This window comes from Mauremys mutica, chromosome 10 (assembly GCF_020497125.1).
Source record: "Mauremys mutica isolate MM-2020 ecotype Southern chromosome 10, ASM2049712v1, whole genome shotgun sequence".
Lineage (NCBI taxonomy): Eukaryota > Metazoa > Chordata > Testudines > Geoemydidae > Mauremys > Mauremys mutica.
Genome location: NC_059081.1, coordinates 44,015,730 through 44,039,826, shown reverse-complemented (window position 1 = coordinate 44,039,826; position 24,097 = coordinate 44,015,730). Strand labels below are relative to the sequence as shown.

General features: G+C 40.0%; 1 protein-coding gene across 5 annotated transcripts in view; it reads left to right on the top strand.

Moving 5' to 3' along the window:
- SESTD1 (SEC14 and spectrin domain containing 1) overlaps nt 1–24,097 on the top strand; it is a 97,844-nt gene that overhangs the window by 59,671 nt on the left and 14,076 nt on the right. For 4 of the 5 annotated variants that reach the window (XM_044978363.1, XM_044978361.1, XM_044978362.1 and 1 more), the window contains 7 exons: nt 272–369; nt 1,754–1,809; nt 5,238–5,449; nt 13,052–13,174; nt 18,931–19,125; nt 20,078–20,192; nt 22,665–22,824. In XM_044978363.1, the coding sequence (XP_044834298.1) occupies nt 272–369; nt 1,754–1,809; nt 5,238–5,449; nt 13,052–13,174; nt 18,931–19,125; nt 20,078–20,192; nt 22,665–22,824 (959 nt within the window). The remainder of the gene's footprint in view (nt 1–271; nt 370–1,753; nt 1,810–5,237; nt 5,450–13,051; nt 13,175–18,930; nt 19,126–20,077; nt 20,193–22,664; nt 22,825–24,097) is intronic. The other variant, XM_044978364.1, reaches the window with a different exon arrangement.

The following is a 24,097-nucleotide window of genomic DNA, read 5'->3' as shown; positions in this document are numbered from 1 at the left end:
ATTCTAATATAAAGTTGCTTAATTCCCTGGAGAATCTGACACTGCAGGACTCTGTCATTGAAGGGAAATTATATTTTCTAACCTTTTTCCTATACCACCTGAGTCTAAGAAGTAATTACTTTGTCAAATGTGAAGCATATTAACAGAGCAATATGGATAAATTTAAACTGGTAGTGTTAAACTGCATCTTTCACAAGCACTAAATGAATTTCTTTTAACTCTTTTTTTTTAAAAAGTAAATGTTCTTTTAATAAAAACTATTTTTATTTAGGTATTTGAAAAGTTTACAAAAGAGTCTACATCATTACTAGATGAGCTTGCTTTAATTAACAATGGAAGTGATAAAGGAAACCAACAGGAGAAAGAGAGGTATGTGGATTGCTTTTTAAAATAGACATGTTTCAGCATAAGTCTTAACTACCAGTTTAGCTGCAATATGGGAGTGTAATGTGAAGGGACTGGTGGACAACCCAAGTATTTTTCAGCAATTTGTTTTCTGGCAGGCACTAAAGTCCTGATCCTGTAACTGACCGCATGTGGTCACACACCTGTTCCTGTGCACAGTCAATTGCAGATTCAGGCTTTAGCAACTAAGTAAGCAAGATGCCCTTGATCCCAGTCATGTCCCTTGGCATTCTCAGTTTGGGAATGACCAGTGAAGTGAAGCCTAAACTGTTAATGTGATGATCTGTTATATGACTGATGCCACAAGGAGCTTTGATTAACAAGTTTTCCCTGACTCTTCCATGCCTAGCTTGTGTGGTTTTGTGTTTTAAGTGAAAGGAGACAAAATGGGATGAGTCAGCACTGAAGCATAAGCCTCAAGTTTCAACTTACTGACTCTAGTTGTTTGCAGTCAGATTGTTTCCATTATTTTAATCACAGTATACCTGCTAAGGTTTAAAAACTGCTAATGACCATCACAAACTGCCTGAGAGAAAGAGCTCCAAGGGGGAGGTCACTGTGACTGTGCATTTAGTCAAATGTTTGGAAATAGGGAAAAGAGAGAGAGAAATGAGAAGTTCTGTATAAAAGTTGTAAAGGGCACAGGTATCTGAATTTTTGGTATTTATGTGGGGTGGTGAAATCTGATCTTGTGTAAATAGAAATGCAGAACATTCCCTAGTGCAATGAGCCTTCTTTGAAAATGATTATACAGTGTTAATTGATTTATAAATATCCACATTATTAATATATCTGTCTCTCTTGTCTTTAAATACCAAAGCAACTAGACCATGTTAATAAGCAATTGCTTGCCAGACTTAATTTTGTTTTAAGTTACGTGTTTTGCCATATTATTGTACCAAAAGTGTTTTCATTTTTATCTTTTCTATTATTACCTTGCTATAAAATATTACTATGTATATGTTTACAAAGAGCCACAGAGACCAAGGATGGTAAGATAGTGGACTAGGACTCAGCAGATCTGAGCTCAGTTCTAGGCTCTGCCAGAAACTCCCCCATATGACTCTGGGCAAGTTGCTGAGTTCCTGATCCTGCACTGTCATCGATGCTGGCAGATAACAGTGCAGGAGCAAGGCTTCTGTCTCCCCATTCCCCATCTGTAAAATAGGGATAATTACACTTTTTCTCCTACCATTTGTCTGTCTTGCCTTCTATATATGGCTAGCTTTTTGAGGCAGGGACTGTCTCTTACTATGTGTTTATAAAATGTAGCCACAATCTCAGTTGAAGCTTCTTGGTGCTATTGTAATACAAGTAATTAATAATATGTTTACTTGTTTATTAAAAGGTCTATGGATTTAAACTTTCTTCCCTCTGTTGATCCAGAGACAGTACTACAGACAGGTACAGTCAATTGAAAGTGATAATTTTTTATCACTTCTGTAGTTTTATTCATTATTTTTAAATCTTCTGTGAAAGCATAAAGGATGAGATGCTAATATCTTAACTACATAGTGGAATAAACTTATTAACAAATGTATTAACATTTGAATTAAAAATAAAACTTGAAAAATTTATGTTGGTAAATGGAAAACCATCTCTTCTATGAAAAAAAATGAGTCACTATCTTAACAGTTTGTACAAGTGAAATGTCCACTTATCTTCTCTCTTGAGTGTCATCAAAGCAATTAAAATTATATAAGGTAATTATTTTCCTAATAATTACAAAATAAACCAGTTAAGGATAATGGCAGTGGTAGATTTGAACTAAAATTTTCCTTAACAATCCTGCTTCATTGGATAAAAGGAAATAAGGCATAATACAGAGATCATGGTCTTAGACTCTAGGATAGAAATATTGGGAACATTACCTCAGCACCCCACTAGCCAATCTGTGAGTCATATTAATATTGCTACAAAGATCTACTGTGTCTCACATCATCTGCCTGCATGTCTTAGATCTCCCATAATAGAAACAAGGTATGCGAGAGTAAGACATTGATGCAGAATTAAGGTCATCTGCTGTAATCTGAAAAGCTCTTAACATATACTGAGTATTCAGATTATACCAGTAGAATTTGAAAGTCTAATTTTGCTTTATGTTTATCTCCAATCGTAGTTAGCATTCTGGATGCAATATTGGAATGCCCGTGTTAAGCCAGTAGATGGCTCCTGTGGTCGGTAATGGATTACAAAGCCTTCAATTTTTTATTCTGTTGAAATCAAGCCCAGATAATTAGTGAGTGAAAGTTCTTAACCTGAGTGGCTCCAGCGTGAAAAGCATTGGTGACCTCTGTTCAGTTTATACAAGACAGCAGTCCACTTCACAAAACCCACCACAATTGGCTATCTTACTGAGGGTCTTTAATAAACCATAGTTTTGAATTGTCTACATAAAATTAAAATAGTCTTCCTTCTAGGTCAGAAATGAGGCAAATAGTCTGGGGCAGAGATGGGGAAGCTTACACTGTTGAGGTCTGTGTTGTACCTCTTTTGGGGTTAAATAAAGGATTTCAGTTGCCCAGAGCTATACATTCACCATCTTTCACAGACTCCAAATTCACACTTAAATTCTCTATTTTAAGAGTTCCAGTATAAACCTAAAAAAAAATTAAATATTTTTCCTATGAAAATTTAAAATATTTTATCACTGAAAAGTGAGTTACAAGTCAATAGAAATTCAAGCTTTTGTCAGAACTATAGATTTGGAAAACTCCTAGGATAATTTTGTTTGCCTTGTATCCATCCTTCTTTGCCTTGTCATAAGTTTTATATATAAAACCACAGTGATGATAAACATAATCTAAAAATAATCTTTTTATTAGCTAGTGAAATAAAAAAAAATTGTAGCATGAGATTTAAAAAAATTACTTGGATACTTCCAAAGCCTTAATTGTTTTACACTTTTTTTTAAAATATTCAGTAGTACTTTAATAACATCCTTAATTGTTCCATTGTCAGAACAATAGACTGTGACTTCATTAGAGAATTCAGATGTATATAGCTTGTGGTAGACCAGGGAGCTTTTCACTTTTAAGGCAATAAAAAACAAAAACTGTTCATTGGCTTACATGAAATGAATGGTGGTCTCAGCCCACTTCCCCATAGACAAGTCCCCAAATCACAAAAAGCTATCAAGTTTGGAAATAGCTGGCCTCCTTGTTAAATTGGGAGAGACAACTTGGTTCTGGGCTCCCCACCCCAGATGGACCTGGCAGAGGGGTTCTGTTTTCTGTACCAACAAGCTCTGTTTAAACTGTGTTCCTCATCTAATAAACCTTCTGTTTTACTGTCTGGCTGAGAGTCACATCTGACTGCGGTCGGCGCCTATGTCCTTGTTGACAGTCACAGCAAAGGATTGAAAACATGTGGAGACTATGGTAGTTGCCTACCCTCTGTTGCTAATATCCAAACTTCAACATTTACTTAGTTGATTTTACTTTAAAGCAGATGTATGTAATATTACAGTGTTTACTTTTCTCTGCAAATAGCTACTTTTTTTTTTTTTTTTTTTTTTTTTTACTCTTTACTCTTTTTTTGTTAAAGCAGGTTTTTTGGATCCCTGTGGCTTGTAACTGTCATGCTGGATAATTTCCCTATAACTTTCACCTGGAATGTATCACCATCCCTGTAAAGCCAACCCCCCACCCAAGCCCACTGATTCTACTCAATAAAAAACATTTATTTCTCGAATCCATTTACTTTATTTAACAAACCCAAGTAAAGAGGGAGAATGGGGCGGGGGCGGGGAGGGAAGGAAAACCTTGGGGAAAAGGGGTTGTAAAGTTGGAATGGGAGAAACATTTTCAGCTGTGTAACATAACACCACATTCCAGGCCATCAAAGGTCTGTGAATGGGTTTCCTTCTGTTCCTTGTACCCTCCCCCTGAGTTAAGTGAAAGGGATAATGGACTTTTTGCCCATGCCTCATGGAATGCTTGGGGGAGGGTGATTCTGCACCAGGCGATGCTGGCTGGCTGGCTGTCCACCAGGGTCTGCAGAGGGACCCTACCCTCCTGCTTCTGTTCCTGCAGTTCAACCAGATGCCTCAGCATGTCTGCTTGGTCCCTCATAATCTGAAGCATCTCATCCTGCGCTACGCGCCTTTGCTCATTGGAAGCTTTCCTGCTCTCCATGTCCATGTCTAACTACTAGAAAATATAAATATTTAAAAATGAAACTTTTAGAATATTCAAATTTAAGGAAGACAGTTTGCTTTCAGATGATGATTTTGGTGAAAATCCCCTTAACTTCCTTTTCCTATATCTACTACTTAAATACTCTCTCTTCACATTTTCTAAGCCACTAACAAGGCATATAAACAGAAGAACACTTTATAATAGAGTTTAGTTTATTAGAACCAATAGAATTGAAGGTCTGATTTACTCTCAGTTAAATTATTCAAAGACCTTAAAGTGTTTTAGATCAGTTACTCCCAAAATAGAACTACTTGGAATCAATAAAGGGACTCCTGAAACACATTTTGAAAAGCTGTTGGAAACTACCACGAATTTGAGAAGGAATCTTACTTTAGTTCAGATTTTACATACTATTTGCTTTGTATGTGCATACTTTTTTGTTCTTCCCCTTCCCCTAAAATATACTAGGACAAATTCTGTCCTAATTTGCAGCCAGTACAATCCTGTTGATGAAGGATAGTATTTTGCCTGTTGTCTACAAAGAAACATCATTAAATGTGCCAGTACACTACAGTTCATTAGCTGCAAGAATATAATGTCTGGTAACCTTAAAAACTAATTTCTGCCTCCTAATGATTTTGACTGTATCTGTGTTTATTAATTATGATTGTATTGCTCTATTTATCTTTAAAGGTCATGAGCTATTATCAGAGTTACAGCAGCGTCGGTTTAATGGTTCAGATGGAGGGGTCTCATGGTCTCCAATGGATGATGAACTGCTTGCTCAGCCACAGGTCATGAAGCTATTAGATTCACTCCGAGAACAGTATACGCGTTACCAGGAAGTTTGTAGACAACGTAGCAAGCGCACACAGCTAGAGGAGATTCAACAGAAGGTAATGCAGGTAAGCACCAAGATTCTCTTGGTACCATATATTTTTTTATCATGTAACCTTTTGACTTTGCATGGTTAACAAAAATCCTTCTAAAACAAACCTTGTTTTAGTCTGTTTAGTATTGTTTTTAATAGCACATATTACAAACATCTATGGTGCGGTGGGTTTTTTGTTTGTTTTGCAATGTCTAAGACTGTTAAAAATAGTTATCTGCCCTCAGTGTATTCCTATGGTGTGCGTCTGTGCGTAATTTAGGAAGCACATGCCATATAATTCTTTACTGCTTAATTCTAAATATCTGAGAAGTCTGTCATAAGTAGCTTATAGTGATATATTTTTAAACTAGATTCAAAATAAATATTACACTCTTCCACAGCTTTGTAATAATGTTGAGTTCTTTGTTAGACCTCTGTCTGGATTGAATACAATAGACAATTCTGTTACATTTTTTTTGTTTATATTGAAATTGAGTCTTACGCTCTGACCTTTAGATCTGGATAAGCTGCAGTTCGTGTAAGACTAAGGAAGTTGGAGGGAAAGTTGCTTTACTCAAGCTTTTGTACTTCCTTTGATTCTGGGGCTGCTAGGTGCTGATTTTGTCTGATGTTCTAATTGGACTCCTGCAATGGTTTTCAAAGGGCCTTTTTGGCAGGTAGAGGTCACTAGAATGCAGTAATTTCCAGACAAGCTTTCTCTTCCAAGCCCCCTATGCTGGGGATTCTCCTACACCTAATGAAGCCTTCCTTGCACTGCTACAGGGCTAAGCACCTACATCATTATCATTGAAGCGTACAAGAAAAAATATTATGATGGTAGTTTGCTTATATCTTTAAGTTCTTATTTGAGTGCTAGTCCCTGTGTGTATTTGACATGTGAATGTGCATGTGAGATTGTAGATTTCTAGCAAGTAGCATCTGTTCATCTGTGCCTGTGAAGTTGCGTTCCTCATGCTATCAATCGAGGGCATAAGGTATGTTGTAAACCGATGCCTCTCCAGTTTCTTCTTACCGCCACATGGCTTGAGTTGGAATCCTCTGTGTCCACATATTTCTCTGTGCTTCTTTATTCTACACACACACACACACACACACACACACACACACACACACACACACACACACACACACACACACACACACACAATTTAGTATAGTTAGAGGTTTTAGTACAGTTAGTATAACTTAGTTTCTTCCCCCCTCTTTCACCCCGCCCCGGTGAGGAGTGTTTTCCTGCAGACAAAGACTATGCCCAGAGTCCCGGGGTTTAAGAACTTTGTCTCATTCTCCATGAGCAATGAGCACCAATGCTGTTGCTGTTGTCCTGGAGAGGTGAATATCTCAGCCAAGTGCAGCACTTGCTGCTCATTTCTTCCACAAATCTGCAAGATTCAAGGGACCCAGCTGAGAAAACATCTTATGGAGAAGACTATATGACCTCAATCTGAGGAGATTCACCTGTATGTCAGCCTCAACTGACAAGCAATGCCCCTCCAAGCATGAGCTCAGGAGTAGAAGCCAGAGCTGATAAGCCCAAGGAGTCATTGTCCAGGGTTTCTCATGAGAATAAGGGTTGCATAAGGTCCAGGGTTTCTCATGAGCATAGGGACAGATCTGCCAGGATTGCTTCCAAGAGACGAGATCCCTTCCCAGCTCCAGCCAAGTTCAGTGAGCCCTCGCATCCGGGTAATAAGGACTTGTGCCCACTTAAACCTTCCAGTCCTGAGAGCAAGGTGCTAAGGAGAAAGGAATCGGAGCAGACATTGGTACTAGCAGATCCTAAGCCTAAGCATCCGCAGCCACAAACACCATTTAAGAGTTCACATGTTGACTCTTCAACAGGACTGACCAGTCCCCATAAAGACCTGCCATCCACAATTACCATGGATGCACCAGTTCTGTGAGTCCTGACTACCGGAACGCCCCAGTCTCTGCGACTAACCAAAATGTACACCTTACCAGAGGATGTCTTCACCCTTCCTTATCCCCAGTCTTCTTTTGGGTCTGACCTTCCTGAGAGACATTATGACACTAGAAGTTGAAACTACATGAAGGAGAGAGAACTGTTACCTTCCTCAGTACTTAGGCAGGAGCTTTCACCCACTGGCACCAACAACTCTGATAGTTGAATAGGAACTGGCCTTCTCTTCAGAGGAGTTGGAGGTTCCAGATTATGATCCTTCACTCCCACATGGGAAGGTGAGTTCAGACAGAGACTCAAGAAGTTCTGGGGTCCATCATCCGTCCTCCACCCACATACAGCTACTCAAGGGATTGAGGGTACCTATTGCCATGGGGACCCCTCAACCGGTTAACCCATCATATTGGCCCTTTTGGGGCCCATGGGATCCCTACAGTAAACATCCCAAATCCATCCATCTGTCTCACTGTATTTCTCCCACATGACACCTGCTGGCATTGTTGGTGTTTGAGGGCGAGGATACTGAACCAGATCCTCAGGTGCTGACGGGTGTTTTGTCTTCCTTACCAGATAAGACAGTTTGCCCCATCTTCATCATCCCTGCCTGATGACCACAGGCAATATCAGGAGCTTCTGCAGATAGTTATGAATGACCTCCACATTCCACTAGAGGAGGTCCAAGGTAGCCAATATTAGCTCCTTGACATTTTATAACCCTCTTGTCCCAGTAAGGTGGTTACACTGGTAAATGAGTCCATCATGGAACCAGCTAGGGTAGTCTGGCATATGCCAGCCTGCAGCACCCCTACCCCCAGAAGGGCTTACAGGCACTATTTTGTACCAGTCAAAGGAGCGTCATTTCTCTTCACGCAGTCAGCACCCAACTCCCTGGTGGTGCAAGCAGCCACTGAAAGGTCTTTATTACGGCATCCCAAGACTACACTGGCAGATAAGAGTTCTTGTCGACTTGACCCTCGAGGAGTGAGCGGGAGGTGTTGTCGTCTGAGTCTTGGCTCCATATTGCTAACTACCCAGATTTGTGAGTAAAACATGTTTTTGGACTTCCAGGCCAAACTCCCTCAAGAAGACAGAGAACATTTCCAGGCCCTCATTGAGGAAGGCCAACTGGTGGACATAATATCCCTTCAAGCTGAAGTTGATGCAGCTGACACTGCATCTAGAAGGAGAGCCACAGATATAGTCATGAGGCATGAGTTTTCACTGTATTTCACAGGGTTCCCCAGGGAGGTTCAAAATATAAAGACAAGTTTTGGCAAGTTTGTTTATCGAGAAGACTGACAAGTCTCTAAGCTCATTGAAAAACTCTAGAACAACTCTCTACTCCCTTGGCATTTACACCCTGGCTCTGAAGACACAACACCGTAAACAGGTGTACAAGCCATGACCATCTCCCCAGCTGTTCCACCATCAGTGCTCATTTGAATCATTGGGCAAACACCAGAGCCTACAAAGACCTAGATATACAGCTCTCCCTGTGACAACCACAACTATTTAATCCCATCCAGAGGTTATTTTTGACAGGACGATCAAGAACTGCCTATCTCTCTTGATGCCATCCACCACTGACCACATGTTCTGTGTGTCACCTTTCTATGAAAGTCACCTTTTTAGTTGCCATCATCTCATCGGGAAGGATGAGTGGACTGGGATCACTCATGGCTGACCCTCAGTACTCTATTTTTCATAAGGAAAACATTTCCCTTTGCCTTCACTGGAAATTCATTTCTAAAGTAATTTCTGAATTTCATGTAAGTCGATATAAATTTTCTTCCCAAAATCTCATGCTCTGATGAGGAGAGGAGACATCTTACCACTGAAAATGTAAATCCAGCAAGAAACTCTTTTCATTTGTGTGGTCACTGAAATCTTCAAAAGGAAAGAAAAACCCAAACTCTTCTTATTGATACTTTCAGTTCGAAACAACAACAAAAGTGTAGTGTATAAGATGATAACACAACTGCGTAGCTCACAAATGACATAAGCAGGGCATGGGAGTTTTCCTGTAGTTGGATAATATTCAGATTGGCTGAGCAAGAATTGCTGATTGAAATAAAGTTTATAACCTAGCTTGGCAAACTGCCTTCATTAATGCATTTAAATAGACTTGTTTACTGGGGCATCAACCTCAATTTGCATCATTTTGATTAGAAATAATCGTCCATTTGCTCTGTCTACTTTACTGATGCTGCATAATAAATTAACAGAATCTTAGCACACAATGAAGCTATGTGTTCTGCTATTTTGTTTATCCGGTTTTTAAAACAATTGTAGAAGGCATCAAGTAATATACAAAAATGCAATAAAACATTGCCTAAATTTAAAAGATAAGGCAACCTGCCTAGATTCACAGCCAGAAATAGACACACTGTATGTAAGGGCGACAGCCGCAGTGGGTAAGCTGCCCACCAACCAATTTCTTGTGCTCATCCTTTCTCCTGCCAATGAATGGTCACTTAACCAGCTGATAGTTCATTTGATATTGTTGACAACTGGCTGAGCATCAATTTGAATTTTATCTTTGAGGAATTGGTTTGTGCCTGCTTTTCTAAGCTTGGAACATGTCTATAGAGTAGAATCTTATAACTTTACATACAAGGTTGCCACACATTTTACCAGGACAATAATGATCAGCAAATTATGAGTTTTCAAATGATCCCTGACAAGGCATACTTTGTACAAAATCCGTTATAGTTCTGTAAAACAGGGTGAATGTAGGGATACAGATTGTCACAGAGAAGAGCCCCCACAATAAGAGTCCTGTCTCCTATGCAGTCCTGACTGCACCTAGGGCAAGGCTTCAGTTGGTGATTCCTCACTTGGATGACCCTAGTATTGCTGATTCATTCCACCTGTGTTTTTCTCTCTCTCTCTCTCTCTCTCCTTCCTTTTTTATTTTATTTTTATTTTTTTGCCAATATTGCTTGCCATTTCTGGTTGTGTTTACTCCCAAGTCTCCATTTTCTGCTTTCCTCCCCTTCTCTTCTTAGCGTATGTGCAACATGCCTCAGGTGGCATGAGACCAGGATTCATCACCAAATTTGTTCCATTGGTTGGATCATTAGCTTCTCCAGCTTGAGCCGGGTATTGACGGGGAGTGCAACATGCCCCCCTCCCCTTCTCTGCCTCACTGTGAAACTTTGAGTTCTCATCCACTTTCAAAAGTTCTCACACCCTCTTTTCCCGGACGTTTCCTGTTCTCCCTCTGTCTCCTTTCTTCTGTCTCTTTCAGATCCCTGCCGCTCTTCTACTACACTCCCCAGGTTTTGCTCTTTTTTTTTCTGTTCCCCAGTACATAGTTGGTAATGTTTTTCATGTACATCCAGGAACAATTCTCTTAAGCAGGATGTGGGAGCTTCCAGGCCCCCAGTTGATGAACAGTTTGTATGTTTTGGTTAATAGTAGGTTTTTTTTTTTCCTAGAAGAGTTAAGGGGAAAAAAAACAGAGAAATTATTCTAAACTCACAAAAATGCATGTAAAACATGCCCCCCAGCCATTGCCTGACTTGAAAAACTGTCCCTCCGTAGTAATAATGTTCCCCTTGGCACTCAGCTTCTTCTGTCTGTCCCTGGTAAATGGCCTCTCTGGCCTGCATAGAGAGTGCAGGATCCTCCGCTGGCTTCTCTCAGCCGTCCACCCCCCCACACCCCACCCCGGCTGGCTGCCTCTCTCCAGTGCATGTATCTGGCACAGATCTCTCCACTTGCTGAGCTAAGCACAGCTCTAGAAGCAGCTGCCAGGAATCAGCCAGTAACTGAGAAGACTCCACTGAGGAATTAAGCAGGAGGCTGCTGAGCAGTAGTATTACAAAGTCTCAGGGCAGTTTCCCTGGAAGGGTTTTCCCAGCCAAATTAGGATCACTGACAGGTATACTGGTATCTTCCCTTTTCTGCCTCTCTCCGCTGATCCCAGAGGAGGCGCCGCACAGGATATGGCAGGACAGGATGTCTTAACTCTTTGGGGAAGGGATTGTCTTTGTTCCATTTATACAACACCTAGCACAGTGGGGTCCTGGTTCATGAGTAAGGTTCCTAGCTACTACAATAATATGAATAATTAATAATAATAATGGTGTCTTGAGGCTTCTGTGTTACCTGTGTGCTTTGGGAGCAGAGAAACAGGCTGTTGGAAAGGCAGTTGTGTGAAACTGTAATACAGGCAGGGATAACTGTAGATCAGGTGACAAAATTGGATGGACTTTCTGAATAATCCAAGGATAGTCATAGTCACTCTTGTGCACTGTTGTGCCATGACCTTCCATGCTGACAGAGAAGTCAAGGATGAATCCATGTTCTTCCCTTGTTTTCCCTTTGGTGAGGCTGTATTCCCTGAAAAATGGTGTGCACAAATCTCCAGCCAACTGAGTTTCATTGTATGTTTGCATATATTCTTGTTGTTTAAAAGAAAATGTTTTGATTAAAGAAGAGAAGCTGTTTGCCTGTCATTTGTCATTGTCTCATAATTTTGGGGTCTCTGAATTCCCAGTTATTTCAGGACTCCTGGGTGGCTTCAGTGTTGAGGAAGTGGCTTTTTTTCAGCTGTCATGGATGTTTCTATATTTCCTAGATGCTTTAATCTTAAAATTTATGCTGTGGGTATAGTCTAATACAGTGGTCCCCAACCTTTTTGGCTGGCAGGCGCCAGTCGAAGGACCACTGCGGCGGTGGAGCACTTGCCGAAATGCCGCCGAATTTCGGCGGCGTTTCGGCGTCGACGCCTCTCGATGACAAGTGGGGGCGACAGCAAGTGGTGTCAACGAGAGGCGTCCCCGCTGAAATGCCGCTGAAATTCAGCGGCATTTCGGCGGGTGCTCTCCTGGGGGCCAGGACGTGGCCGCATTTAGATGCCCCCCCGGGCATCATGGCACCCGCGGGCACCACGTTGGGGACCACTGGTCTAATACTTCAAACTTAAATATACTAGAAATATACATAAAGAGGCCAATATACATAGTTTTAGAGGCCATTTCACCATAATTAGACAATTTCCCAACATATAAATCAAAATGGTTACAAAAATAACACATTTAACACTTTAATCTTGGGAATTTTCCAGCTATAGATTAGACATTAAGACCTTTCTTGCAAGCTGTTTTGCAAAGGTGCAGGCCCCTGAACTTTTAAAGGAGACACTGGCATCAATGAGGCTTCATGTGGGTGCCTCCTTATGTCAGAGGGGTCAGTTTATAGGATGAAGGGATATTTTTGAAGCATTTTAGGTATTTCTAATATTTTGTACTGAAAACGTGCTTGTCACCTGTTTGTCCATTAACATAATTGTTCAACAAAGCAGGGAGAAAACATTTCTCTCTCATGAGTATAAAGATGTGTCCAACATTTCAGCAATGCTGACACATGCACTCCAATTCATTGATCTAGGCTAATTTAATTTGTCTGAAAATGAAAGATTTTTTTCTTATCGAGGAAACTGAGCTATCAGTTTCTAGCATGAGCTGAGAGCCTAAGGTTAATGAAAAGTACATTCTACCAAAGGCATATGAAATCAAGTCGCTTCCAAAGTTACTCAGAATATCTAACTTTTTACCGAATTTGTGGTTACATTAATTTGAAATGAAAAGTACATAGAATTTTTAATAGCATGAGTGGAATTGTTTTACAACTCGTTGAGAATATTTGATTTATTTGTTGTCATCTAAACTATTATTTTTTTAACAGGTAGTGAATTGGCTTGAAGGACCTGGATCAGAACAACTACGAACCCAGTGGGGGATAGGTGATTCAATTAGAGCCTCACAAGCTTTGCAACAGAAACATGAAGAGATTGAGAGTCAACACAGTGTGAGCTTTCCCCCCCCACTTCCCCAAGTTACAACATGATTATGAGTACATATAATTAATTGTGAACAATGTCGTCCAGTGACAGATTCTTAGGAATTTGAGTAGGCAGTGATTTATCAGGTATAAAGAGGAGTATCTGCACTGTTTTAATTACCCCCGTCCTTTAGATACAGATTTTTATGGTTTCCAGTGTAGATAATAAAATCTAATTATATGCTTTTTGTCTGTGTGTAATTCATGTTGATGTTTTAAAAGACTCCATGACAATTTGTACTTTCAGTAAAAGTGAAATAAAAACAGGGAGAGTAAGCCTGAAAAAATAATATTTTTGAATGTTGTTTATGATAAGATCTGTGCTGCTCTGGTAAATGAGATGTTTAAACTTGGAGCTTATTTGGCTAGAACCTACCACTGTCAGTTTATCACTGAACGTGGATTTCAGTTAACAAGATGTGAAATACAATTTAGTTTGAAATAAAATTTGACAGCTTATTTCTAACTTTGCTGACCAAATACTATACACTAACTCCGCACTTAGTCATCCCAGTTAACGTTGTTTTGTTACGTTGCTGATCAATTAGAGGATATGCTTGTTTAAAGTTGCTCAGTGCTCCCTTATAACGTTGTTTGGCAGCTGCCTGCTTTATCCACTGCTTGCAGGAAGAGCAGCCCATTGGAGCTAGCTGGTGGGGACTTGGAACCAGGGTGGATCAGCAGCCCCGCATCAGCTCCCCTATGTTCCCTGTTCAGAAACTGCCCAGCAGGCTATCAATTGCTGAGCAGTTCAGCTGTCCCTCCCCCACTGCCGTGTGCTGCTCCTGCCCTGTGCCTTGGAGCTGCTCCCGGGAGCCTCCTGCTTGCTGTGCATGGGGAGAAAGAAGAGTGCTGGTGTCAGGGTGTCTCCCTCCCCTGCTCCTGCCCCCGCACTCCTGTATCTCATCTCCACAGAGCGTGGGGGCGGGGGGTGGAGACGGGACAACAGGGCTCTGGACAGAGGGATCTTGCTGGTGGTAGCTGCTGTCTCAACTTGCTGATCTACTTTAAAAGGCAACATACTTAGGGTGGGGTCAGCGTACTTAAAGGGGCAATGCACGTCTCTCTCTCACACACACACGCTGTGTCTCTGTCTCTCTCTGCCATGCTATATCCCGTCCCTCCATTTGTGCTGCCTTGTAGAGTGTTAGGCTACATTAACAACTACGTGTTAACCCTTGAGGGTTCACTGAGTGTAGTTCATCATTTATCAGTAAGGCATTCCCTGAGAAATATCCCACCCTCTGATTTCAGCACCTCAACCAAGCTTCACAATCATCATTGCTGTGTACAGTATTCAATTGTTTAAAACTTATTTTGTGTGTGTGTGTGTGTGTGTATATATAATTGGATTCGCTTAACATCATTTCGCTTAAAGTAGCATTTTTAGGAACATAACTACAACGTTAAGCGAGGAGTCACTGTACTACTTTTCACTATTAATCTGTTTACAAATACCTTTTGCAGACCTTTAGAAATAGAAATATCCTCTCTATACCAACTGATTTATTGTTACTGAGATTTGATTACTCAGTATTCAGCCAGGGGAGGCTGCCTACTGTTTTGTTCTTTCTCTGCTGAACTAAGCTCCCTAAGTCACCTACTCTGAAAAGTGACAATGTGTAAATGGCATTTTCTTACCCAACGTCTCTGATCGTTTGTGTATGGAGGAGGGGTCCGCAATCTTCGGCACACATGGCCCATCAGGGTAATCCGCTGGCGGGCCGCGAGACATTTTGTTTACGTTGACCATCCACAGGCACAGGCACAGCCACCCCATGGCTCCCAGTGCCCGTGGTTCACTGTTCCCAGCCAATGGGAGCTGCGGGAAGCAACGCGGGCCAAAGGGATGTGCTGGCCGCCGCTTCCTGCAGCTCCCATTGGCCTGGAGCGGCAAACCGTGGCCACTGGGAGCCACGGTCAGCCAAACTTGCGGATGCGGCAGGTAAACAAACCAGCCCGGCCCGCCAGGGGCTTTCCCTGAACAAGTGGGAGACCAGCTTTGAGAACCACTGCTCTAGCTATTTCTTCTCTCATTTCTGAAGACAAACAGCGTGCGTGTCTGATCTTATCTCCTCTCCACTGCTCTTTCCCTCCCCAACTCCCCCTGCGTTACTTTAGAAACGTCTTCTATTTATTATTGACTGTGTTGCTCTCATGTTGCTTTAGTTTCTGGAATGCTTCTATTTATTTTTAATATTCTATGTGAATCCGGGTCTTGAAAAAGAACTGCTTTAGATTTCTAAGTAATAAGCAATTTGTGACCTATTTCATAGTGTCTCTGCATGTCTAATATACTTGAGCTCACTGTCTTTAGTCAGATTTCTGCCTTTCTTCATGGTCATGACCTGTGTGAGTCTGGTCAATTTGGGTTTAGAGCTGGTCATTTGATTTAAACAGTCTTGATTAAGTGCTTTGCAGGTCTTGTTATTGAAATATTCAACAGTGTACCTGTAGCTTTAATTCTGTTAGATATTGGCAGCTTTTGCTACAATTGACCAGCTTTGAGAACCACTGCTCTAGCTATTTCTTCTCTCATTTCTGAAGACAAACAGCGTGCGTGTCTGATCTTATCTCCTCTCCACTGCTCTTTCCCTCCCCAACTCCCCCTGCGTTACTTTAGAAACGTCTTCTATTTATTATTGACTGTGTTGCTCTCATGTTGCTTTAGTTTCTGGAATGCTTCTATTTATTTTTAATATTCTATGTGAATCCGGGTCTTGAAAAAGAACTGCTTTAGATTTCTAAGTAATAAGCAATTTGTGACCTATTTCATAGTGTCTCTGCATGTCTAATATACTTGAGCTCACTGTCTTTAGTCAGATTTCTGCCTTTCTTCATGGTCATGACCTGTGTGAGTCTGGTCAATTTGGGTTTAGAGCTGGTCATTTGATTTAAACAGTCTTGATTAAGTGCTTTGCAGGTCTTGTTATTGAAATATTCAACAGTGTACCTGTAGCTTTAATTCTGTTAGATATTGGCAGCTTTTGCTACAATTGACCATTTTTGCCTTGTTTATCGAGCAATGACAAAATAAAGCATTAATCACTAAATCAGGTATTTCATTAATACAACCAATAGGTGGCACTATTCTCTTATGTTCGAACTAAGTAGGTCATTTGAAGGTCATCTTCTCAGTAGACCAAAATAACAAAGATGTCTAGCAGCCGTATTTGGTATTGCAAGTTTATAACGACATCAGATTAACATTGGATTTCTTATCTTGATATATAAAGTAGGCTTTCATTCTCCGTAAATTCTCCATCATTTGAAATGTTTTTCTTACCTAAAGCTGTATATTATGGGTTCAACAATATAAAGGTATATATGGCAACACTTTGGAGACACCTTCTCTCATGTAATGAAGAAAATTTAGAATAACCTATTTCTATATTTTGCTGCCCCATTTTATTTTAAAGATATTTACTTTACTCTGCCTAAAATATTTTTCTAATTACATTTCTAAGTTTATTGCTAGCAGTAGTAATATTGCTGAAAGCAATATCATTTGATTCAAAGGCAGTCTTTTAATAATGGTTTAACGTTATGCTAGAGCCTTATCATTGTTCCTGTAGCATACCATGAATACCTTAATAATAATTAAATAATGGTTTATGTTTAGACAGTGGAATTTTTAAGCTGTGTAAGCGACTATTAATGGGAATGTGCAGTATATGCCAATAGGCAGGTTGGGTTTAGAGTTTGTGACAATGGACCTCCCCCTACCTTCAAGTAGATATCAGTAGGATCAGAAATACATACTTTCTTTGTAAAACTTGCAACTATATTTGAATTGATATAGGGCAGAGTGGGTTGATTTTTAAATCACCAATTTTAATCACAATTTAAATCAACAAGCAGGAAACCTTGATTTAAATAATTGATTTCAATTGTGTTTTCATTTATACTTTTAGTTTTTCTAAAGAGAGGTTGATTCTCATTAGTTGCTAACCATTAAAACATGTTGATTCGCAGCTAAATGTATCCTTTACACTACATTTTGGTGCTTCTTTTTGCTAACAAGGAGGATACGCTATCTATGCACATTTATTTAAGCAGTTATATACTTAAATTTATTCAGTCATAACTTTTACATTTTTAATTTGATTGGAAAATGGCAAATGAGGCATTTCTTGTTTACTAGATGAAGATTAATTATTTTGCTTGTGATTTTTTTGTGAACTTCTGGTTGGGTGGTAATTCAAATTCAGTTACAAATGCACACAACCAGTATTTTATATATATTTTTTATTAGATAAAACTACCTTAAAAGTGATGGATACATAAGGGGGGAGAAAAAGTTTATCAAAACATGTTTTGCATTTCAAGCTAATTGATGTATTAAACAAAGGAAGTGTTATTGGTAGTTAATTGACTGAACTGTTTGTTTCTGGTTACTTCAAGATTTTAGAACTAACAGATCTCACCCTCTCACACCTAGTTTTTATTTATAGGCTACCTCAACACTAGAAGCTAGGGTTATGATTCCCAGCTTACATAGACATAATCGTGCTAGCTCTCATGGAGATAGCACGCTAAAAGAAGTAGTGTAGCTGTGGCAGCATGGGCAGTGGTGAGCGAAGGCACATGTTAGCCATCCCGAGTATCTAGTTGGCTTTGAACTTGGAGTAGCTAGCCTATGCCGTCACATTCCTCTGTCAGTGCTACTGTGGTGACTATTTTTAACATGATAGTTTGAGCGTTAGCACATGTATGTCTACTTGAGCCGGGAGTCACATCTCTAGGTCCAAGTTTAGACGTAGCCATCGACTGGAAAAGGAAAACAAGCTTTTCGTGCTTTTTCAAATCCCAGTTAGTTTCTTAACTAGGAATAAACAGAAATGAAATAAGTATTCTCTCTGCATCTGCAGCAGAGACTCCTGCTGTCAGAAGCTGGTTTGAGACAAGCTTTCGAAATAAACAGCTCTTCTTGAGGTCTCGGAAAGATACTGAGGGAGTTACAGCTAAATACAAGGGCAAACAGATAATTTTTGCATTTGTAGTTAGCACATATTTTAAGGTACTACTTATGCAAAACTATCTATTCAACCTTCTATTTAGCTGTGACACACTCAATACCTTTTCCGGACCTCAAGAAGAGCTCTGAGTAGCTCAAAAGCTTATCTCTCTCTCACCAACAGAAGTTGGTCCAATAAAAGATATTACCTCACCCACGTGGTCTCTCTAATATGCTGGGACTGACATGACTACTACAACAATACTGCATAAAAGCAGGTTTATCACTTCAGCAAACTCTGGTTCTAGGTGCTTAGCCAGTGACTTCTACCAGTTCAGTTTGACTTTCTTGGTAACAACAAACAAGTACAGCTTAATATTATTTTTTATTTTAATAGATTTTAAGTAGTTTAAATCTTAAAATAGGTTGTCAATTTCATATTTAATTTTACATTTATTTTTTTAAAGTATATCTGTATTTAAATTTTAAAAAATCAGATTATTTATTTGTCCATTTTCAAATCATCGATTTTTATCCACCCTGATACAGGATGTGAAATGCTTCTTGGCATGTAAATTTTCAAAATGCTGCATAAACCAAAACTTAACTGCTCTTGTAGCTGAAAGATTCAAAATAAACTGTCCCATAAAGAACAATATAATAAAATACTCGATACATTCAAATGCTTGTCATTTAAAAAGAAATAGATTTATTTTGGTGTTACTTTAAAGCTTTAATCATGTGGTTCTTGCTCTTTTTTTTATAGGAGTGGTTCGCAGTATATGTGGAGCTTAATCAGCAGATTGCAGCACTGCTAAATGCTGGGGATGAGGAGGACCTGGTAGAGTTGAAAGCACTACAGCAACAGTTGAGCGATGTCTGTTATCGGCAGGCCAGTCAGCTGGAATTTAGGCAAAATCTGTTACAAGCAGCACTTGAATTCCATGGTGTTGCCCAAGATGTAAGCTTGGTTTTAAGTGTTTACAGGCTTTCTTGCCAATACAGTGTTGACATAGTATTATTGAAGTTCAGTATCTTGTATAAGGTGTATTGAGAAAACAAAGTAACTTCTGTGAAAAATGCAAAAGTCTTCATTTATTGGTAGCCTGATTGAAATATTATTGTTAAGGCTGAGGCCTTCTGTTTTGTAAGAGGAATGTGTATTGTAACACCATACCAGGCCAATGAGGCGGCAGGAAGCGGCACGGGCTGAGGGATGTGCTGGCCACTGCTTCCCGCAGCCGCCATTGCCCTGAAATGGCAAACCGCAGCCAGTAGGAGCCACAATTGGCCGAACCTGTGGATGCTGCAGGTAAACAAACCGGCCTGGCCTGTTTGGGCTGTGTGCCAAAAGTTACCAATCCCTGCACTAGACATTCTTGCATTTCTGTGATATTTAAGTTGTAAAATAAATCATAAGAGATTCAGCTAACTTCTCTTTACTTATATTTTTTGGCTGGCCGGTTCTATTGCATGGGGTAGAATGTTCTCAGAGTTTCTCTGTAAGATATTTTTGAAGCTGTTATTTGTCTGAAGTGGATTTTATCACCGGACATAGTATTTGTTCTTTAAAGCCCAGTTGCTCATATTAGGTGATGATTTCAGCTTTCATTTAAAAAATAAGTTTCTAGCCTTTATGGATGTGGAGAAAACTTGATGTAAGTGACCCTAAAGCTCAGAAACCAGAAGGCAAAGAAAAAGAACCCAAAATTTGTTTGGTTTTTTAATCTCATTATTTTAAAACTAATCTCATAATTTCGGGGAGCCTGACTCATGACTCTGGAGCGCTTGGGTTTGGCAATACTGAGAGTGTTTATATGTCTTTTAAGTATTAATTACAACTGTAATGATTTCATTACAAAGAATGGTTACATATCAGATCTAAGGTTTTTGTCTTTATCCCTCTATTTCAGTTGTCTCAGCAGTTAGATGGCTTATTAGGGATGTTGTGTGTAGATGTAGCACCAGCCGATGGAGCATCAATTCAGCAAACTTTAAAACTGCTTGAAGAGAAGCTGAAAAGTGTTGGTAAGCAGAAAATTGCTGAAATACAGAAATATAAATTATACTGGATCAAGTTCTTGAAAGGGACAAATGCTGAGGACAATTTTTTCCATTTTTATAATATATTAAACTAATTTTCCTCTTGCTCAGTTCTTCCTTTACACTCTTTCACCCCTTTCTTATATATAGTAAGATCACCTCTCCCCTAGCTGTAAAACCTGCATTCTCTACTGCATGTTTATCCCATATTTGTTTGTGCCGTGTTCTGTGACTAGTTTATATGAAAAATGGTAAAAGTAATATGCACATACATGAAATATATTGTTACAATACAGTAACTCCTCGCTTAACGTTGTAGTTATGTTCCTGAAAAATGTGACTTTAAGCGAAACAATGTTAAGCAAATCTGATTTCCCCATAAGAATTAATTTAAATAGGGGGGTTAGGTTGCAGGGAAATTTTTTTCACACACACTCACTATAAGTTGTAAACAATTTAATACTGTAGACAGCAATGATGATTGTGAAGCTTGGTTGAGATGGTGAAGTCAGAGGGTAGCAGAGGGTGGGATATTTCCCAGGGAATGCCTTACTGATAAACGATGAACTAGCACTCAGCTGAGCCCTCAAGGGTTAACACGTTGTTAACATAGCCTCCCGCTCTACAAGGCAGCACAAATGGGGCGGGGAGGGACAGCATGGCAAACAGACACATACACCTTGTGTGTGAGAGAGAGATGTGCATTGCCCCTGTAAGTACATTTACTGCACTCTAAGTGCATTGCCTTTTTAAATAGATCAGCAAGTTGACAGCAGCTGCTGCCAGCAACCTCCCTCTGTCCTGAGCCCTGTTCCCCCCACCCCAGCTCTATGGAGATGAGGTAAGCAGGGGGGAAAGGGGACACCCTGACGTTACTCGTCTCTCCCCCCCTCCCCCGCACACCAAGCAGGAAGCTCCCAGGAGCAGCTCCAAGGCAGAGGGCAGGTGCAGCACATGGCAGTGTGGGGAGGGACAGCTGAATTGCCAGCAATTGATAGCCTGCTGGGCGGCTGTCGCACAGGGAACTTAGGGAAGCGGGGAGCTTATGGGGGGCTGCCGGTCCACCCTGGTTCCAAGCCCCCACCAGCTAGTTGCAATGGGCTGCTCTTCCTGCAAGCAGTGGACAAAGCAGGCAGCTGCCAAACAACATTATAAGGGAGCAGTGCACAACTTTAAACGAGCATGTTCTCTAATTGATCAGCAACATAACGAAACAACGTTAACCAGGACAACTTTAAGTGAGGAGTTACTGTATTTACATTTAGCCACAAACCTAGAGTTTGAACCTTGGACTGCACTTCTCTTTCCCCAAGTCTGGTTGGAGCATAGGAATATACTGCAAAAATTATATCCTGATCTCCCTGGAGGAAGATGAACCTCCTGTTCCCAAACAGTGAATCCTTTATGAATTATCTAACCTCTAAAGGGAGTTATGTTCTGCCTACTCAGCCCTAGCTAGGATGCTTGCAATGATAAGACTTGTAATTAATTTTTTTACAGGCTCTAAATGCCATATTATAAGGGAAAGGGCAGTATGTAGGAAGAGAGATTATGGAATGAAAAGATATATTAAAATTGAAATAGCTGAAGTAATTAAATTTGAAAAGTTATTGCACATGTGCAGTAATTTATATTATGTATACCTCAAACCATACACTATATTAAAATGGAACACAATAAATATGCTGTACTGTAAATTTAACAACATACTTTAAGGGCAAGCACTGAAGGATTCTTCATACTACACTATCCAAAAATTTGTCAACCATGTAAAATGTATTTTAAAATCATAGCCTGCATGTTCTTTGCATGACAGACATTCACTGTCTCTGATAATGATAGACCTATTAGAAATAAATATGTATGCTTAAGATCGTATGCACTAATTACCTACCGGTATATATGCTAAAACAGTTATAGCTTACTGTTAAATCTCAGCCATTTCCTTGAAACACATTTATTTATTTCATGGTCCAGCAGGTAAAAAAATAACAAATCCATTTTCCCTAGCACTCTGTAAATATGATAGCATGCTGCATCTAATTGATGCTCTCAGATCAATATGTTTCAATATAACCAAACTGTAAAGTTGAACATCTAGGAACAAAGAATGCCAGCCGTACATACAAATATGCTGGATTCCATCCTGGGATCAGTGATGCTGAAAAAGAGTTGGAGATCATGGTGGATAATCAGCTGAACATGAGCTCCCATTGTGAGGCTGTGGCCAAAAGGACTAATGCGATCCTTGGATGTATTAAGAGGGGAATATCGAGTAGGAGTATGATGGTTATATTACCTCTATAATTGGCACTGGTGCTACTACTCCTGGAATACTGTGTCCAGTACTGGTGTCCACACTTCAAGAAGGATGTTGAAAAATTGGAGAGGGTTCAAAGAATGGAGAAAACTAACCGGATTTAACAAACAAAATATTTTCATCTATTTTGGTTTTAGACTTAGGCCTGCAAGGTTTGCGTGAAAAAGGCCAAGGTCTTCTTGACCAGATATCTAACCAGGCATCCTGGGCCTATGGAAAAGATGTAACCATAGAAAACAAAGAAAATGTGGACCACATCCAGGGAGTGATGGAAGATATGCAGCTTAGAAAACAACGGTAATAATAGCACTTCGAGTGGTTATGATGCTTTTTACATATTAAGAACTCACTTTAAAAAAAAAACCCAAAACTGATACTATTTTAAATCAGACCCTCATTTATATGGGACTCAGCCACGGGATGATGGTGAAATCCTAATTTATGCAGTTGCAAACTGGGTGACTTAAATCTCACATTCCATTTAAACAAGAGAGAAGTTTTATTTTCTTCTTCCCCTGGAACTGTTGTTGTGGCACACTCCTAAACCCAAAGATGGCTACATTTCAGGGCTGGATGGTGGGTGTGGGTGTGGGTGGGAGGTGAGAGGGTAGAACATAAGGCCATGTGCTCCCTTCGGTTCTTATACTTAGATGTCAGCAACGTAGATTACTCAAAAATTGTGACATGGGGACAGTGTATGATCTCCTCTTGTAGGCACTACCAGACGCTCTGAGGCAATAACATATTCTCCACTTAAAACACATGCAGTTGCGGGGGAAGGGGACAGGACAGCCACAATGGGGTGGAAGCTAGGGAGCAGCAGGCATGTGGTATGCCCTTATGAAAGCACACCATAACTCATGCAGTCATTTAAGCATTACCTCTTCCTCCTAGATTTAAACTTCTGAGGGGAGGCCTCAGTTCACTAGAGTATCCCTGCTTGGGAGTTCACTTAACCAGTTGTTTAATTTTAAGTAGATTCCTAAATCCCACTGGTTTAAATTTAAAGTTAAACAAGTGCTTAAAAGCTGTCCTGCATAGGGTGTGCGTAAGTATCTTCCTGAATTGGGGCCTTACTGTGTAAAAGACAATTATTTTCCCAATATTTCTTTTCCACCAATATGATTGTTGTAGTTGCCACAGGGGTGTTGCATAATCCCCAGTTGGAGAGGAGGTAGTCTGTGTGATCGCAGGTGTGTAAGATGAAGAGGGGCTGGTCCACAAGAAAACCTCTCTGTTAAGATGTGAGCCCCATTGATAAAGTTTGAAGACCACCTGTCCTAAACCTTTCTTCAGGAAGGATCTTTCACCTGATAAATCCATTCAGCTTTGTAGGTCTGTTGAAGGAACAGCAGCTGTTCTCAAGTGCACGGGTTTTTTTCGTTACCTTTTACATAAATGTATTTTGAAAGTGACTTAAATATAGCCCCCTTAACATTTTTTCATCTCATCAAGAAGTCCTAGGTGTCTTATAGCTGCTCTAGCCAAAGCAATCTTTGAGGCTTTTTGTTTGTTTTGAATTCCTATTGACAAATGACATCCTTTGTATACTAATATGGCACATGGTTTT